This window comes from Lemur catta, chromosome 10 (assembly GCF_020740605.2).
Source record: "Lemur catta isolate mLemCat1 chromosome 10, mLemCat1.pri, whole genome shotgun sequence".
Lineage (NCBI taxonomy): Eukaryota > Metazoa > Chordata > Mammalia > Primates > Lemuridae > Lemur > Lemur catta.
Window position 1 is genome coordinate 11,188,280 of NC_059137.1, and position 18,809 is coordinate 11,207,088.

Below are 18,809 nucleotides of genomic sequence, written 5' to 3' on the forward strand. Positions count from 1 at the left end.
AGTTTCTATAAAGATGCCTTTACCAAAAAAACTAAAAGACAAAACCCAGCCCTCTGGTATGCCAGTTGTCACACAGTAGTTGTTTATTCCCTGCATTAGACAGGATTCCTTAATAATAGGAGCTTTTCTAACTTTTTATTGTGGGAAATTTTCAAACTTATACAAAGTATATATGAACACTCGTGTACCCATCTCCCAGCTTCCACAGCTATAAATATTTTGTCATTCCTTTTTTGTAAGATTTTTTTAAAATTTTTAATTAAAAAAATTTTAGTTGTGTTAAAATGTACATAAAATTTACCGTCTTAACCACTTTAAGTGTACAATTTGGTGTTATTTAAATACATTCACGTTGTTGTACAACCATCACCACCCTCCATCTCCAGAATTTTTAAACTGAAACTCCATACCCATTAAACAAGCCCACATTCCTCCCCCAGCCCCTGGCAACCTCCATCCTTTCTGTCTCTACGAGTTTGACTCCCCTAGGTGCCTTGTACAAGTGGAATCGTACAGTATTTGTCTATTTGTGACTGGCTTATTTTACTCAACATAACGTCTTTAAGAATCATTTGTGTTGTGCATGTATCAGAGATTTCTTCCTTTTTAGAGCTAAATAATACTTCATTGTATATACCACATTTTGTTTATCTGTTCATCCATAGATGGACACTTGGGTTGCTTCTGTCTTTTCGCAGTTTTGAATAATGCTACTGTGAACATAACATTCTGCAATTCTTATATCATCTATAATTTCATCCATTCCCCACTCCTCATTTGCTTATTACTATTTGTAGGATCTACATTTTATTCATCTTTTTATTCCCCTAACAGAGCCTGGCACATAGTAGGTACTTTAAAAATGTTTGGATATGAGGCTAGATCTTCCAAAATTATTGTTTTTAAAATTTAATCCGTCTAAAAAACGGATATGCCTCCTTTTTCTCTTAGAATTTCAGAGTAAATGTGCACATAAAATTTTGATAAGAATTAAGTTTGTAAAGGAATATAAGAATTTAATACTTTAAGTAAGGGCCAGTAGAACAAGGAAAGTTGCTGAAAAATCTGATGACAGATGTTTTATTTTTATGCCAGTATTGACCATGCTGTGGATAAAGTCATTTATTTCTGGAAGTATCAAAAACCTTGGAATCACCAACTTCACTTACCTCTTAACAAAGATTCAGCTCATTAATGATAGAGTTTTCAATTGATTCCATATGTCAAGAAGATAATCTGGGAGTAAAACTTGTCATTTTATAGCAAAGTTCTTGATAGGGTTAAGCAGCTGTGTTTTACTGTCCTTCGGGTCATAGATGGAAAATTCTGCTAATGCGATCTAAGCTTGAATACTCACGGCCTGAATTGCCTGAATTAACGTTGCTACCAGCCAGGAGCCCCCGTGCCTAGAGTGTTACCTAAGAAGACAAAAGGTTTAATCAGCCTAATAAGAGAACTAAATCAGCACTTGTTACAAAGGAAGGAATTAACCAGACACCTTGCCTTGTCCTCCTCCACGGCAGAGTGAAGTGGGGGCAGCAATTTCAGGGGCAAGACAGTGGGTGGACGAGCTGGTGGAAGTGGCCTGGTGTCCTTGCCTTGGGCCTGTAGCGGAAAGAGCGTCCACAGCAGTTTGCTCACTCCTGGAGCCGTCTGTCTCTGCGGAGACTGCTGCTGTAAGTGTCCGGGAGAACATGAAGGTTCCAATTTTGAAAAGAGCTCTCCTGATCTCTAGCCGATGTCTGAGGGCAGACAGTTAGGACCGAGGCCTCAGAGAAAAGCTGTGTCTGCAGCAGGCCACATGCATGCTGGTGACAGTTGGGCTTTGGAGGCCACTGGGTGTTAACCCTGAATCTGCCATGTCCGGGTTGTGTCACCTTGGGCAACTCTCCTTACCCCAGTTATTCATCCATAAAATCTGAGCGTAATTCCTCCGTCCTTAAAAGTTTTCAGAATGATAAAGAGTTGTAAAGCCCGTAGCCCAGCACCTCACACAGGACCTGTGATCAGATGAGGTAAACTGTGATTACTGTCATTGTCTCGGAAGGTGAGTCACTCCAGGAGAATGAGCCCTCTGTGCCTGTTGCCATTCAGACCTTCACACATCGCTGTGGGTTACAGCAGTGTCACTGCCTTTCAGCAGGATTAGGATAAAAGAGTTAGGCCCTGAACAGCCGGGATTTGCCCACCTAACTCCTGTTCACCCTTCCAGGCTCAGCCAAAAAGTGTCCACTTTTCATCGCATTTTCTGACCTTCTCTCCTGGGGGGATTAGCCTTTTCCTCTTCGGACTCCTGTGGACATCTTGGCCCTACCCCAGTAACACTACACAGTGTGGTAGTATTTTTTTCCAGGTCTGATTGACACATCTGATGTTGTTCTTTAAGCTCTTTTCAGAAAAAGCCCCATTGTCCCTTTTCCCCTGAATTTTTCCCATCCATGCCCATGTCCTGTTGCCTGTTTTTGTGGCACAGACGTCTGAGCCAGGGGGAGGTCACCTCCAGTAAGTAGAGAGCAGGCCTCAAATGTTCACGTCTCCCCAAAGATGAGATTCTTTCTGCTCTCCAGCAGCTAAGTCCTGCCTCAGGCCACCCTTACATACAAATCTGGTTGCAAACTCTCGGAATTTATCGGTCCCTCGGCTGACTTCTTCCTGGCAGCGATGGGCCAAAGCTCCAGGAGTGAATGCTAACAACTCCAACGAGCATCTCCTCTGAGCAGCTCGAAACTCCCTGGACACACGTGTCACTCGCCGGGCATCGTGTTCTGAGACCTCTTTACCATCAGCCAAGCAATGTCAGCCACACTGAGACCACAGGGCTTCTGTGGCAGGAACCAGGCTCGAGCTCATTTTGTGGTTCTTTAACCAACATCCCTGAGCTTCTAATTGGGGTCCGGGCTCTGCGCTGTCCCCAGGGAGTATAGAAATGAGTCCAGCAGGGCCTTTGCCCCCTCGAGCTTCTGGTCAGAGGGGACACCAATGAAGACTATCCCAGCACCCAGGCGAGCACGCGGCATTGTGGGAGCAGCGAGCAGGGACAAGTGACTGCTGCACAGAGAGGCCTGCCTGTGCGAGGAAGAGAATCCAGGCAGAAGGAATAGAACTGCAAAGGCAAGGAAGCAAGTGGGCAAGGGCATGGCATGTGATCAGGGAATGCGTATGGAGCACTGGGTGTGTGGAGGAGCAGAGGCAAAGTGACACAGAAGGACTCTGGGGAAGACAGCTAGGGTCAGCTTAGGACTGGTGTGTTTGCCTGGTTAAGGAACTTTTTCTTCCTCTTCCATACAGCACCCTTGTATGTGTCACACACGATGCCAGGCGTACCATGTAGAGCAAAACAAGCACCATTCCTGCCTGCAGGAAGCATGTAGTCTAGTGGAAAAAACAGACGTTAATCAAATAATCTCACAAAGGTAACATCTGTGCAATCAAAGTTCTTGAGTTGGATAGTGACATGATCCAATCTGCATTTTAGAAAGCACTTGGCCAGAAGAATTGGCGTAGACTGGGTGGAATGAAACAGGGAGGGACAGAGAGTTAAACCTCCGCCACAGCCATCTGGGCCCGTGCCAAGGTAGTGGGATGGAGAGCAGGAGATGAGCGTGGGATGTTCCACACGTAAAATGGGAAGGGCTTGGGCAGTCTGATGGGCCTACTATGATAGCTATGGATAATGACCCTTGAGAAAGAAAGAAAAACAGGTTTGGGGTACAGCCCTCATGGGGGGATTGACAGTTGGGAGTTTGACCATTTTGAGTTTGAGGTGCCAGTGGGCCATCCAGGTGGAGACTGAGACATCTGGGTTTGGAGCTCTGGAAAGGTGTCTGAGCTGATAATAGTTATCAGGAGTCATCAATGTGTGAGTGACGCTGTGCGTGGATGAGATCACTTGGAGAGAGAATTAATTGCCCTGCTGTGGCCCCAAGGGTGAGAAGCAAAACTTCCAAGCCACAGGAATGAAATTCTAGCTGGGTCTCTGTTTGTTAGCACTAGCTGGTCTCTCTGCTGTTGAGCATGGAAGATGTAAATCCATGCCAAAGTAATCAATGTCAAGAAAAGCTCTTTTTCCCAAGCAACTAGTATGCTGCTTTTTTTTGTCATACGCAGTGTAAAGTTTGCATTATTTTCCCTTCTTGCTTCAGCAGCCAGGAAGCTCAGAGCTAATTTGGTAACTTAATTTTAGAAACCATATAGGATCTACATATCTAGTTATTCTTTTCCCAAATAAATACATTTTATACATCTAAGTATTTTCTAGTCTTGACTTTTTTCTTTATTGTTTTAGGTGCTCATGTAAGCTGCCTCAGATCCTTTGTGAAATTAGGTAGTGCATACCTGTATAGAAATAAATATTCCCCTTACCCTAATATTTTTGGGTCATCCTTGTAGCTCTTGTGCAATAAGTCTGCCCAGTTGCTAATATTGGCTAGATTTAAGCAGTAGGAACTCTTAGAACTTACAGAAGCTAGGCAGTAAATTTAACACTCACATAACTCATTAAAACAGGATAAAAGTGGAACTTCAAACATCTCTGTGTTTGCTACCAAGTCTGTGAAGGGAGGGGGGTTTACCCTTAATTCAGCTCAAGATATAAAAGTCTGATCTTTCAGAATTGAGAATACACTGCTGAAATTAAAGACTTGTCTGTGTAAATAAGCGCTCCAAATGCGTTCAAAGAAAGATTGAGGTGTTAACTATATATGGATGGGATTTTTTTTCAGTGTGGAGTATCATTTTCTTGACTCATAAAATGTAGTTCAGTAAAAGCAAACTTCCTTATCAAATAGCATGAGCACAAAATTGGCTGGATGGTAAATTTTATTTTTGGTCATCTCTGCTTTTTAAAATAAATAATTGCTTTAATTTTTAATTTGCTATTGGTTAAGATCACCGTGCAAACAGTTTTCAAGCTATGATCTGTGGCTGATGCCTTAAGGACAGCAAGGATGCCTGGGATGTGAGGGGGACCAGAAGGCTGCCAAGCCTGGAGAACCCAGCCACCAGCCTCGGTCCCTGGCTCCTCCCGGTGCAGCTGAGCTCTGCTTTACTGAGCAAACGGTAGCAGGGCTCCTTCTGCATACTGTTCCATCTGAACAAAGGGTTCCCCTCCTAAAAGTGAAAAGAAAAATATGGAAATCATCCCAGGTGGGAACATCCCACTAACTTGCTATTGGGATAAGGTAGGGGTAGTGTCAGGGGGAAGGGGAGATTGAAATCTGGTTGGTCCCAGCACAGAATTCCCTGTTGGAATTCCGTTAGTTTCTACACTGCCTCCTACCCTCTCTGTGACTTTGGGGGATGACTCTTCCTCCCTGAAACAGCTTCCTCATCCATAGAGGAGAATGACTTCCTTGGTAATGGCTACGTCAGCAATGAGGATGAGATAAGTTAGCAGACGTGGGAGCTCTGCCTGCAGGAGTATAAGAACTGATGGCTACCACTCCACGTTCTGACCCTCCTCTCCCCTCTCCATTGCCCAGGAGGAGCCGATCACCTTCTGTGAGGAAGCCTTCGTGTCCCACTATCGCTCTGGAGCCATGCGGCAGTTCCTGCAGAACGCCACGCAGCTGCAGCTCTTCAAACAGGTGCCTGCCCCGGCCCTGCTCGGCCCGTGTCTGGCTCCCTGGCAGGGATTTCGGTGGGACTCAGGCCCCCGGCTGAAGGGGCTCGGGGAAAGGGGAGCAGGTGAAGAGGGAGGTCAGCGACCAGACAGACCCTTTGCACATCTGCCACGTGGTTTTCCAAGTTATCATAAACACGCAGCCAGTTCTTTAGAACCTTTATTGTTGAAACTCACTTTTTGAAAACTCAGTTTTAAAGGACCTTTCCTGTCTTGGAAAACCTAAGATTGTTCTCTAGGCATACAGCAAGGTGCCCACTGAATGGGTTTGTCCCCCTTTTCTTTGTATAAGCAGTTGTGCTTTGTTCTTTCTTTCTATAGTTTATTGATGGTCGATTAGACCTTCTCAATTCTGGTGAAGGTTTCAGTGATGTTTTTGAAGAGGAAATCAACATGGGCGAGTATGCTGGTAAGAAACGTCTCATTTTTTCTTTCTGGGCTGTGGGCTGCTATAGATTAAGGGTATGTTTGGCAGGGAGTAGCCGTGATGACTTTTTCATTTATTGGGGGTTAGGAAGAGACTGATTTCAAACTAGGCCTTGAAATGTTGGGAGAATTCCTGTTCATTTTCTGATGAGATGCATATTGGCCCATGTGAAATCCTGTGGACTTGGGGGTCACTTGCTTCCCCTGGGTAGACAAAGTCTAGTTAAATGTAGTGGCCAGCTTGATGCAGTGGAAAGCACATGAGATACCGAATTAGGAGACCTGGGTTGAAATCAGAACTCTGCCTGCTCACTAGCTGAGAGACCTCGGTCGAGTCAGTGCACCTCTTTTAGCTAAAATTTTTCTATCTAGGCACCAAGAGTAACATTGCCCACCTCTTAGGATTCCTGTTGAGACTAAATCAGAATCCTTGAGGAAAGTTTGTACGGTCACCCAGGACAGTCCCTGGCACAGGGTCAGTGTGCAGTAAATGTTTCTTTAAAGTGTGAAAATCATTGCCAGGTACACAGTCTCTGCAGATCTGAAAAACTGCAGGGCTTTTTCCCTGCAAAATAAAGAGGGCTTTTCTCCATTTTTTTAGAGGAGGCATCTGAGGCCCAGAGAGGTGTTGATGGCTGATCCTGTCTCCTGAATCCCAGTGTGGCCTTTCCAAATCCCGTAGCCTCAGTCTTTGGCAGCATAGTCAAAACGAGATGCAAAATAATAATCATACTGCCGGCCCTCTTATTGCTGGGCTTGTGTCTGGTCTGGACTATCGGATAATCCAACTGGAAGTTCATAAACTCATAGAGCCCAGGCCCAGTATCCACCTGTGGCTACTACAGGCCCTACCGGCCTATGCTATGGGGAAGCACAGTTAATTAATAAAGCCAATATGGAGTCCACAGGCAGTAACAGTGGATTGTTGATAAGCATTTCCTGAGCACTCGCTGTGTCCAAAGCTCCACAGAGTAAAAAATGAAGGACTCAGTTCTGCCCTCAAGGAGATTTTAGTCAGGTAGGAGAGATATGCTTAACTAAAGATAAATAAAAATTAAACCAATGCAAGAAAGGGAGTAGAAACAGGTTTTTGTGCAGTTAGAATAGGGGCGAGCTTGAGTTGTGTTGTAACAGTTAAATATGAGTTCTGAGAAGACAGGCTTTAGATGTTGCTAAACTAAGTTCAGTTATTTGGAGCTTCTAAAAGAGCTGTCTGCTGATAAGAAGGCCTCCTTACCCCACCAGATCGAATGTACAGAGTTCTCCAACACCACCACTGTTTTCTTCCCTCTCACTACTCAAGTGTCTTGAGGGCTGTGTGTGTGTGTAGCAAGGTCCTTACACGGCACACACAGCCCTGGGGGTTCTTTCTCTGATGTGGCTCACGGTAGTTCAGAGAATTTGCACGTCTAAGTGGGTATTACCTATCCTAGAGGGCTGATCAGAGGAAGGAGGAAGGAGAAGCTTTCACAGGAAGAGACGTCTGAGCTGGCTGTTGAATTTACTAAGCAGAGAAAGTAGGGAGTAGTGACCAAGCAAGGGAACAGCATTTACAAGGGTCTGGAGGACGAGGAGAATGCTGGTTTGGGGAACCCTGGGTAGTTCCTCGTGGTGGGGCCTCAGGCAGTGCAAAGTGGTAGCACAGGAGGGAGAGGCAGAGGGTGGTGAGGCCAGGAGACAAGACTGGAGGAGTCTGACCACCATCCGGTAGGCACTCGGGAGGCTTATGAAGGCTGGGAGTCAGGGCACTGCTGTGGTCAGCTCTCTGTTTGAGAAAGAAAACCTATGGTGGTGACTCGCTGCTGCCTCCTTTGGGGAGTGGAACACAGGAGCCTCCATGTCGTTCTCTTTCAGCAAGTCCTGCATACTGAAAGCAATTTAAAGAACTCCTGAGGGCAAATCACATCTTTAAATAATAGTTTCTCTGACTTCTCTTTCCCCAGGCAGTGATAAACTCTACCATCAGTGGCTGTCCACCGTCCGGGTAAGCGTACACCCAATTCCAAACCACCTGGGCCCCTCCTTAGCCTCCTGGCAGCCCTCTGCTTCCTTGGCCACCCACAAGGCTGCCGTGAGGCCGGGAGTGCTCGGGTCTCTCAGCTGAGGGTGCCTTTGTTTGTAAAGGTGGCTATTCTCATGCCAGGAGACGAGAAGGATGGGACAGTCCAGAGCCTCCCCTTGGTGAGGGTAGAGAGCGGGAGACGCTTCCTCCTCTTTGGGAAGCCAGCCGAGGAGTGCTGAGTGGAATGTGGACATCGTAGAGCATTTCTAGGGCCAGTGCAGTGGTCATGGTCATGGGCAGCAAAAAATGTGTCCCTCTTGTAATATTTTTCACAGGAAAGGCTCCTGGGAAGATGGAGAACACATCACCGAGAGACTTTTTTCATCTTCTCTCTGTTGTTGTGAACAATTTCTTATTATGTCAGGAGCCAGGTGCTTGGGGCTTCGGAAGCCTCTAAAGAATCCAAAATCTTGCCTTTCCTTTCCATCAGTTTATAAATTGAGTGTGTACTGAAGGCCTACTGCGTGCCAGGCACCATGCTGGGTACTGGGGATCCAGCAGGGAGCAGGACACAGGCCTTGCCCTGGGGGAACTCCCTGCCGTGGGGAGGCAGGCACGTAAACAGGCAACCCCAGCATAATGTGATAAGTGTTCTCTCCTGCTCGTGGGCCAAGTGCGCTGCTGCCAAGGCGAGTCCCTTGGAAGTGGCTGCAGTTGGCCGAGAGTAAGCAATTGCTCGGTGAAAGACTTCCTTTGTTCTTCTCGTATGGCCAAACACAGCACTTGGCAAATCAGAGAGGAGCAATAAGGACTTGTTGATTGATTGATAAAGGGAGTTTCAATACTCCAAAGGACCATTTAAATAGGATACTGAGTAATTTTGGAAAGTAGTATGGAATAAATGAGTGGGTGAAATTTTCCTATTGTCCTACAACGTAGAATGCTTTCTAGGTCAAATTGTAATGTTTTTAATTAAAGCTCAAAATTTCTAATGTGGGCAGTTACCACATATTGTGCTAAAAATTAAAGCCAATAATTACTATATCTTATTCTCTCATATACCCACTGGTTCCAGTTTCTCTCCATTCAAGTCAGTTTTCATCTGATCATGTGATGCATTTGATTAAAAATCCTCCATAGTGTAGACCCCTTAGCCTGGCATTCTGGGCCCTGCAGGAGCTGACCCCATCTGGCCTCCCAGCCCCACTTACCACTGTCCCATGGTGCACTGTACATGCTACAGTAACCACTTGTTACAAAGTGCACTGTGGCTTTTCAGCTTCTGTACTTTTTTATGTGCTATTTCCCGTCCCTAGAATGTTCTTCTATCCCCCACATCAACTCCTATTCATCCTTCATGGACCAGGTCTAATGTTTCCAAGGCCTTCCCTGGTCTTCTGTGTCTCCACACTCGTCGTGCACACAGCCATTACAGCTGTCATCACCTCATCACCTGCTGTGTCAATTATTTACCATGGAACCACCCCCACCAACTGGAGTTTTTGGAGGCAGAGACCAGGCTTCCTTTGGCTTTGTGCCCTGAGACCCTAACAGGGGGCACCCACACGGTGAGCCCTCCCAACACGTCTGCAGGGGCGAGACTGAAGATCCGTGAACACCTATGAAAACTGGGCCTGTGTGCACTTCACCTCCTCCACCTCCTTCACATAGTGGGAAGGCCTTCCCTCCTCTTCCCTCTGCTCCTTAAAAAAAGTGAGCAAGAAGTCGGTGTGTTGGATTTATAGTAAAGCCATGGTGAACATTTATGGCTATTCATTGTTTCATTTTCTCAAGATTTAGAGGTTAAGGAAAGCAGCCTACCAGAGAGATTTTAAAACACAACACAGAAAACCGAGGTGAGGAAAGGAAGTTGCACGGGTGAGGGCAGCATATTTCCCAGCGTTCGCGCCTGATCAGGATCCCGTTTCCTGCCCTGGCTTGGTGGCAGCTGTAGAGTCCAGAGTTATTAAACTTACCTGAGTATTGTCCGTGGTAACTGGAATTTCCTGAAATGCTACAGAGGACTATAGGGAAACCCTTGCCTCAGACAGCCTGAGATGTGCCTCCCTTCCAGCGGGGGAACAGGTGCTGAGCAGAACACTGAGCCCAGGGTCCCCCCTAACCTGTTTATCACACTCGTCATCCCAAGGCCACACACCTACACCCTGCAAATACCCACCCAGAGCCATTCTGCCATAACCATGACCGCAACTGTCCGGGCCCGGTTACGATCTAGGCCTGCTTCTCTATTTGAATAACCCTTTGAAAAGTTGTTGAGCTTGATTGAAGAGAAGAGGTCTTTGTTGGTGTTGGCCTACTCTGTCTTCAGCCCAAATTGCTAATTGACATTTTTATTATAGAAAGGAAGTGGAGCAATTCTGAATACGGTAAAAACAAAAGCAAATCCAGCCATGAAGACTGTCTACAAGTTCGTAAGTACTGGTCTTGGTCTCAGGATCCAAACAGATCTGTTCCCTTAGCATGATGACATGCTTAAATGTACGTGATCTTCTATTGCAGAGATGACTCAGGGGCGGCTGCGCTATTTCCCAAAGGTCTCAGTGCCCTTACAATTATTTAGCATTGAGATTTTATGACCAGTTCAGTGACATTTTTAATTTACAGTGTTGCTGTTCACAATTGCTGCAGTAGAGAAATGGGAGGCTACTGGTTTTAGCTTTTAAAATGGTGGCTAATATAGTACATAGACAGCCCCCCAAAATAAGACATTAATTAATTAAGTAAATGGTGGCTGAAATTCAGGCTGCTCCACACCCACATCCCTGAGACCCAGAGGCATGGTCTGTCGTGTGTTCTGGCAAAGTTTTCCTACATGTATCCCCATTATTAGGTCAAAATAAAGCAGCTCCTTTGCAGGTTACTGAAGAGTGTTTGTGGTGGGATGCACCCTTTAATTTTTCTCCCAAACTCTTCATCATCTCTCTCATCACTGCCCTATAGGAAATGCATTATCTGTGAGACTCGTGCCCACAGCCGAGTGAAAACAGAACACGTCAGTTCCTGGTGCTCCATCTTTCACAAGCCTCAAGTATTTTTTCTTGTGATTTCTCTTGCTTGCCAATTTGACCCGGAGCCACTGAAGTGGGGTGGTTTTGTTTTATTTCCATTTTTACTTTTGTTAGTGTTCTCTGTGCTTAAATTGTAGCTATTTTAACAAAGTGGGTGGTTGCCAACAGAACCACACAGGTCTAAAATGACAAGATAAAAGCCAGGGCGTCTGCCAGGATGAGGTTTAGGAAACGGCACTACAGAAACCCCACATTGTGTCTGTTCCGGCCGTTCACCCCGGGCAGAAAATTGATCCTGAGGCCCTGCCCTGGTGAAATATAATGGATACTCCGAGTCTTGCAGCCGGAAAAGCTGCTGCTCTACTCTTACTGGTGGCTGTCACCAGGCTGCCGAGATAAATAATTATAGAGAGCAGAAGAAGGGCTTTGGAAGGAAAAAAAAAATCTGTGCCATCAAAATGCAGAAAATAAAATCTCTGCAGCCTCTTTAAGGGATTTTTTTTTTCACCTTTTACCGTTGTATTTGTTTTCATAGCCATTATGTTTTCGACTTGATGATCCCATTTTTCCTTCCTTTTTCTAGTAATCAGAGAAGGTGATTCTCGACGGACTGAAATCAAGCAATAGTCCCTGCTGGAAACAGAAAGGGAATCTTAACTTAAATTAATTTTTCATGCAGGCAAAAGATCATGCAAAAATGGGAATAAAAGAGGTGAAAAACCGCTTGAAGCAAAAGGTACTTGAAGTTCTTATTCAAAATGTATAAGCACCGTGTATGAAATGCATGGCCACAAAAAAGTATGATGTGATCAATAGAGAGCTGTTTGATACAGTGTTGTTAACACACTTCAAAATGCATTACCAGCTGTCCGGGAGTTTTCACACTGTTATAAATATTCACAGACAAAAAACTGTCTTCAAATAACATTAAGACTCTGGCTTAAACCCATAAAGGCAAGCAAGTTCAGAGTTACCACTGCCAGTCTGTCCCTGGCCGGCTCCCCTGGGCCTGAGGTTCACAGGCATCTGTAGAAATCCCCTCACCTTCCCCACCCCCTCCTACAGCCAACCTCTGCCCCAGGGCTGGTCATAACCTAAATCAAGAAGCATCTCCAGGGAAGTGACTGCCATGGTTCCAGCTTGCACGTGGCCACCGCTCAGACACAGCACAAAGGGTGGGTTCGAGGAGGATACAGCCGGTTGTCCTCGCCGTGGAGGACCACATGGGAGGAGTCCAGCAGTTTATGTTGGAATCTCTGTGCAAGGAGAGGAGGACTCTGATTGACTTCTGGGACCACTAGTAAAATTGTATGAAATCATACTGGCTGCATCCTGGTTAAGATTCCCCCAGCCTGAATCTCTAGACTTGTACAATGAAGTTCCTATAACAGAGAGGGCATTTTTATATTATTATGGACGTCATCATTGTTACTTACTATTGTTGCCACCCTTCGTTAAGCTCATGCTAAGGGTGGTCCGGGCTAGGAGCTTTCCTCTTTAATCCTTAGAACAACCCTGTGGGGTATTATTCCCATTTCATGAGTACAGACTCCAGGGTTCAGAGGTGAAGTAATTTGCCCATGGCCACACTGTTTGAGCCTAGCAGAGCCAGGGTTAGAGTCCAGATCCACCCACCTCTGGCAACTGTGCTCTTACTACTGTTGTGTTTCGCACTGCCTTCCTAAAACAAGTGTTTTGCTTTCCAAAAGATATTTGGGATCACTTACTTCATTATCCCCATGCCTCCAATGTACTCTAATAAGGGCCTTTGACTATCTCGGCAGTTTTTAAAAAAATTGAAAGCAGTTTTAATTTTATGAAGTCAGAAAGGACCTCTAACTAACTTGAAATAGTTGAAGGAATTGATTCCTTTCTTTTAATTGGAAAATAATTTGCTCTAAGCATTTAAAATTCTTAGTTTCAGCTAAGAGTAAATTTTTAACAGCTGAGGTTCATGTCCTGAAATAAAAACCCTATAATATAAATCCAGATAGACCTTAAACGGTAGTCTCTTGCGCCCTGCCAGAGGAAGGCAGGTGGCATTCTTTACTTGGATGTTATTTAAGTCACTAAATATACCTTTTTTATCTCCTATCCCAGTTGCATGTAGCTGAATTGTATTGCAGATAGAAAATGGAGTGGCAGGGAGGGGAGTTTTTCCCTCCTTGATGTCTGGATCGTAGGCTCTGGTTGGTATTCGAATATTACCTGCAGTAAGCAAAGAAAGGGGTCCCTCCTCAGGCAAAGGACAGATGCGCCCTCGTTGGTCAGATGTGTTCCCTACAGACCACCTAAGCTAGAGACATCGCCTTACCTCCCTACTCGTACGTGCAAGCATTGGCCTTAGCGAATCCCCTTTTTATGATATTTAACATTTCTGCAAATAGCCAGTTAAGCTGAGGTTTTTAAATGTGGTGGTTCAAAGGTTTGTTGAAACAATCTAGATCACTTTCCTTCCACGCCATCTCTCTTTCTGTTCCTTGGTCGTATCTGAAGCAGATGTCTCCCTCCCCTCCCCTTCCCCCTGCCAGTCTTTTCAAGAATAGCTTCAGGAGATAATGTTCTATAGAGAGTGTCAGTACATTTCAGGTGACACAAATGGTGAAGGCATTTTATAGAAATGTGGCTTGTCACCATCGGACTGTTGACAGATCTATTAGTGCACCCTTTTCAATTTTCACTTTTCCCCCCTTCGGTCTTACAGATTTCCACAGACTTGATGTTTTGCAGTTGTTCTTGGAAGAGAGCTATTTTGTAATTGAAACTCTAGCATCGTTCAGTGTATACAGGACTTGGGGCTCTGGTGCTCTCCAGCTCCCTTTCTTGAGCTAATTTAGGACTTGGCTTCGCCTGACCTCTTTCACAGCAGCAGAAAATATTTCCTTGGCTTTTTTGTTTCCCTCCCCTCTGCCCCCTCCCTTTTACATGGCACCATATCTATGTGGCTGCCCAGATGCATCTAATACAGACGTCTCAAGTTTGGTTTCTGCCATGAAATTGAGGCAGTTCCCAACAAAGATCCAATTTTCAAATGTGCTGGGTTGCCACCTGGCCTCCTCTAACTCTGCATAGCAATGGTGACCTCACAGATATAATCAAGAACCCAAGCTTGCCCTCTTCACTCTCGCCTTGGGTTTGAATTGCAAATAGAAAACGTGGGGTCGACCTGTGGAGAGGTCATCATAGTGTGTGGAGGGTCCATCTCTAATATGACCGAGCAGGGCCCTTCTCCATCCCTTGTTCATTTGTGCTGCAGATTTTCAAAGCATCTGAAATAGGAGCTTTCAGGATATCTGTGTGACCATTGGCAAGTAATTGTTAATAGATCCTATAGTGTGGCTTTATTCCGTATCTGCTCTGCTTCAACCCAACAACAAAAAAAGAAGGATGGATAACATATTTCTCTAGATTAATGGAGCAAGGTGGTCAAGTTCTTCTATAGCTTGGCCTCCTTTGAAGTCTGACTTGCTCAAAATTAGGAAGAAGAAGAAATGGCAAAGATGCTACCCAGCCATCGCTTTCTAAGGGAGAGTGTAGTGCTTTCATCTGGAGCGCCTCCCTGCCAGACCTGGCCCGCAGACGAGTGCTCGTGGCTGGGCTGACTGTCAACAAATTACATCCTGCTGCAGAGCCGGGCAAGGCTGGCGTGAGAATGCCCTGTTTTAAGCGCAGTGACCACGCGGTGCATTCCTCACCCACAGGGAGCATTAAGATATTCACATAGGGATGTCTTTTTCTGCCTATGGAAGAACCCGTGAAATTTTTCTCTTAATTTTTCGTCACTGTTAAAAGGATTTAACCAAATGGGCCATTTTTACAAACCTTTGTAAAGTTTCTGAATCTTCGATCTTTAAAAGACAAATCGAGTTTGTTGACAGAGTCTCTGTGATTGAAAGGAGCAGTTCACAGCTGGTGTCGCAGAGGCTTGAGTTTCTGGCCAAACAGCTCCCATCCAAGGGGCTGAGGAATCGTTCGTGGGCAGGGAGATCCAGGTAGACTCTTGTAGAACAGACATTTTCACACCTTATCACACAACTGTCAGCTCCCTGTCTCCAGACACATTAAAATACACTGCAACCTCCATCACAGAAATTCCAACTTTGGCTACCATTTAGATATCAGTATTCATATTTTAATTTGCATTTGCTGTAGTGTGAGGTAGCCTGGTAAAAAAAGGGCACTGCACGAACCTGGAAACGGAGGCAGGTAGTTCTCCTACCAGTGCGGTGTGAGTCGGAGATGGGAAGGCCTCTGCCTCACACCTGTGGGGACCTTTAAATCCCCCCATCTGGTGATGTGGCATTTGGGCTTCTGAGGCAGACCAGCTGGGCTCAGTGCTGGTTCTATAGGCTATTCACTGTGTGACCTTGGGTAAGTTACTAGCTCACTCTGAACCTAGTTTTTCTCATGCATAAACTAGGGGAAATACAGATTTTTACTGGATTATTATAAGGATTAGCAGAGGTAATGTGTTTAAACAGCAATCGTTAGTAGCCACTCAGTAAATGAGAGTTCCCGTTCTGTCCATTTTCTTATGTTCCACGTCTGGGACAGCCAGTCTGCCCAAACACCCACGTGCACCTCCCCTGAGAAAATGGGATCACCTCCCTTTAGGTCGTCCACTCAACCACCAGAAGAATCTTTGTAGCACACAGCTCTGACTGAGTCATTCTTTGATTACAACCTTTCAGAGCTTTCAAAGCTCGCACCTCCTTGGGTGGGGGTAGAATGCCCCGGCTCTGGCCCACCTGCCATTCCTGCAGCGGCCGCCCTTCCCTCCCTGGGCCACAGTGCTCTACTCGCGCATCTCTGCCTCGTGAAGTCCTGTCCTCAGCTCCTACCCGAGGCTGCTCAGAGCCCTTTTTGCCCTCTGGTCTCCCGAGACCCTGGGTCTCTGCCTCCTGATTTCTCTTGGAGACTCATGTCCAAGAACTTACTGTGTGCTGTGCCTGCCTTCTCCACAGATGGGCAGAGGTTAGATGTCACTCATGATTTTCAAAAATGATAGGAACATAATTATTTCCTGACTCTCTTGCTGTACCAAGGGATGGGAACTGGTAGGACCCCAGTTGCTCTGAACTGAGCCTCAGGGCTCTTGGGAAGAGATTTGCCACCCTTGGTGGCCTCTGATCTACAGTCCTGTCTAGTGTCTTCCTCTTGTGTGACCCTTCAGGAAGGAACGGGTTTGCCCCTCTTGTCAGCTTCTTGGTTTTGCTTTTATAAATGACATGTAGAAAGTCAGTTTTTTCCTATTTGCAAACAAAATTCATGTTATTGGGGGAAACTGAACAAATCAGAGGAGGGAAAAGAAAATAATATCATTTTATAACCTGCATTTTCATTTACTACATCCTGGACATCTACCAGACCTATTAAATGTTTCTTCCACATGTCATTGTTTTAAATGGCTACATAAAGTTTTGTCTGATATACATATATGCACTGTTTAATCAATCCCACTGTCGGACCCTTACATTAGTTCCAATTTTTTCTAGGCAAATATCCTTATAAGTAAGACTTTGCAGTAATTCTTATTATTCAATTAGGATAAACTTCTAAAAATGGAATTAGTGGGCCAAAGGGCTTGTACATATTTTAGGTTTTTCACATAAATTGCCAGTTTACATTCCCACCAGAAGAGTATGAAAATACCAATTTCCCAAGCCCTTTGCTGACAGTTAAGTTATTAAATAGTTCTTAGGTCACAACTTTTTTATCATGGGTGTCAAAAGTTGCTGTTGGCCGGGCGTGATGGCTCACACCTGTAATCCTAGCACTCTGGGAGGCCGAGGCGGATGGATCACTCGAGGTCAGGAGTTCAAGACCAGCCTGAGCAAGAGTGAGACCCCGTCTCTACTAAAAATAGAAAGAAATTATCTGGCCAACTAAAAATATATATAGAAAAAATTAGCTGGGCATGGTGGCGCATGCCTGTAGTCCCAGCTACTCGGGAGGCTGAGGCAGGAGGATCGCTTAAGCCCAGGAGTTTGAGGTTCCTGTGAGCTAGGCTGACGCCACAGCACTCACTCTAGCCCGGGCAACAGAGTGAGACTCTGTCTCAAAAAAAAAAAAAAAAAAATTGCTGTTATTGTCTCCTTACAATGTGTAAGTTCTCTGCTACTGAGTACAGCAGAGGATGTGAACTGGCCCTATTTCTTTCTTGTCTTGGGCTCCTATTCAGCTCCCCGTGGCATCCTAGGAGGAAACAGTTGTCCTTCCCTAAATGGAGGAAATAGTGAAAAAGTTAATATATTGGTGGGATGAGCGACAGGACTTTATAGGAAATCTTTTGCACCTTTGGATCTTCTAATAAATAAAATGAATGTGCAGCACTGCTTTTTGACACTCAGGCACATTTGTGTATTGGACACATTTGCCTTCCAAATGTTTAACTCAGCTTTACAAAGGGTTATTGGAGAGCATGTACTAGATTTAAAGCTCTAGGGTAGAGAACCGAGACCCCAACGAACTCTCAATCTACAGGGATACAAAGGTAAGGTAGCACAAGGCACGGCAGCATCGGATCGGTGTAACGAGGGGTTTCCGAGGAGAAGGAGTTCACGTCTGATGACTTGCTCGGCACCTTCTCAATTGCCAATACCTTCACTTGTGCTACTGTTATGGGTTAACGTGGTATAAATGCCACGAGTCACATTACTCAGGGTTCCTCCACTTTCTAGCTATGTGGCCTTGAGTAATTTACCCTCCCTGAGCCCTATTTCCTCACCTATAAAAGAGGGATAATCCTATTTACCTTGTGATCATTGTGGGAACTAAGTGTGAGAATGAAGGTCAAGGGTCTGGAAAAGTGCCTGCCGGAGTGGGTGGAGGGGGGTGGCCACTCCGCTCGGGGAAGCTCTTCTTTTTAGCAGGTGTTCTCTCCCCTTTGCAGGGGGTACGGATCTAACGTTCAATTTGCACAGTGCTGTGACATTTCTCAAAGCTTCCTCATATCTCATCTCATTTAACCCATTCTCCCAGTAGCTTTGAAGTTTGCCAAGCAGGTGGTGTTCTCCCATGGTAAAAATAAAGAGATAGGTGCAGAGAGGTTGAGTGAATTAGAAGGATCTGACAGCTAGTTAATGGTAAAAACAAAAGTAGGAGACAGTATTTTTACTTACAAGCTTCAACTAAGACACTTTTTCCCAAAACTACCATATTTTATTTTTTTAAATAGCTATCGCCTTATAGTTTTCAATTAATACCAATATCTTCTCGCCATGTTACCTTGCGGCTCCATTTTTTTCAGCCAAACACAAACACGCACATGGACGCACACAAAATTTTCCCTGCACCAAAGTGTATTTGTTAATGTTTAGTCTTATTCAGCCTCTTGTATCTATCCTCCAGGTACCTCCACCTGGATCCAAAATGCCCCTTTTACCCTTTTTTGCTTTCTGGCACAGAATCTTTGTTCCACTTGACCTGAGCACCTTAGGGCAGCCCCTTTCCAAAAGAGCCGTTTCTAATTGGCTGTCGGCAACCTCTTTCATCACTGAGCTTCAGCCTGGCTGAGACTGACCAGTCCTATGTGGGCCACTTGATCCAGGCCCTCCCTGTACAGCCAAGAGGTCGTCGTCTCACTTGGTTCTTTGCCAAGCAGTAGAGACTCCCCAGGGCTGGCCTGTCTGGGCAGCCACGATTCTGTAGGAAAGGAGGTTACAGGAGGTAGGCAGCTGGATGTGCACGGTCAGATATATAGTGTGTGTGTGTTTCCTGTAGTTTACTGAGT

General features: G+C 45.3%; 1 protein-coding gene across 10 annotated transcripts in view; it reads left to right on the forward strand.

Annotated features, from left to right (window-relative positions):
• The window catches only part of DENND1A (DENN domain containing 1A), a 492,893-nt gene that overhangs the window by 417,447 nt on the left and 56,637 nt on the right, over positions 1-18,809 (forward strand). For 5 of the 10 annotated variants that reach the window (XM_045563071.1, XM_045563073.1, XM_045563077.1 and 2 more), the window contains 5 exons: positions 5,481-5,585; positions 5,942-6,029; positions 7,990-8,030; positions 10,409-10,480; positions 11,757-11,813. In XM_045563071.1, the coding sequence (XP_045419027.1) occupies positions 5,481-5,585; positions 5,942-6,029; positions 7,990-8,030; positions 10,409-10,480; positions 11,757-11,813 (363 nt within the window). Of the gene's footprint in view, positions 1-5,480; positions 5,586-5,941; positions 6,030-7,989; positions 8,031-10,408; positions 10,504-11,009; positions 11,814-18,809 lie in introns of those variants that run through there. The other 5 variants (XR_006737850.1, XR_006737851.1, XR_006737852.1 and 2 more) reach the window with 5 other exon arrangements.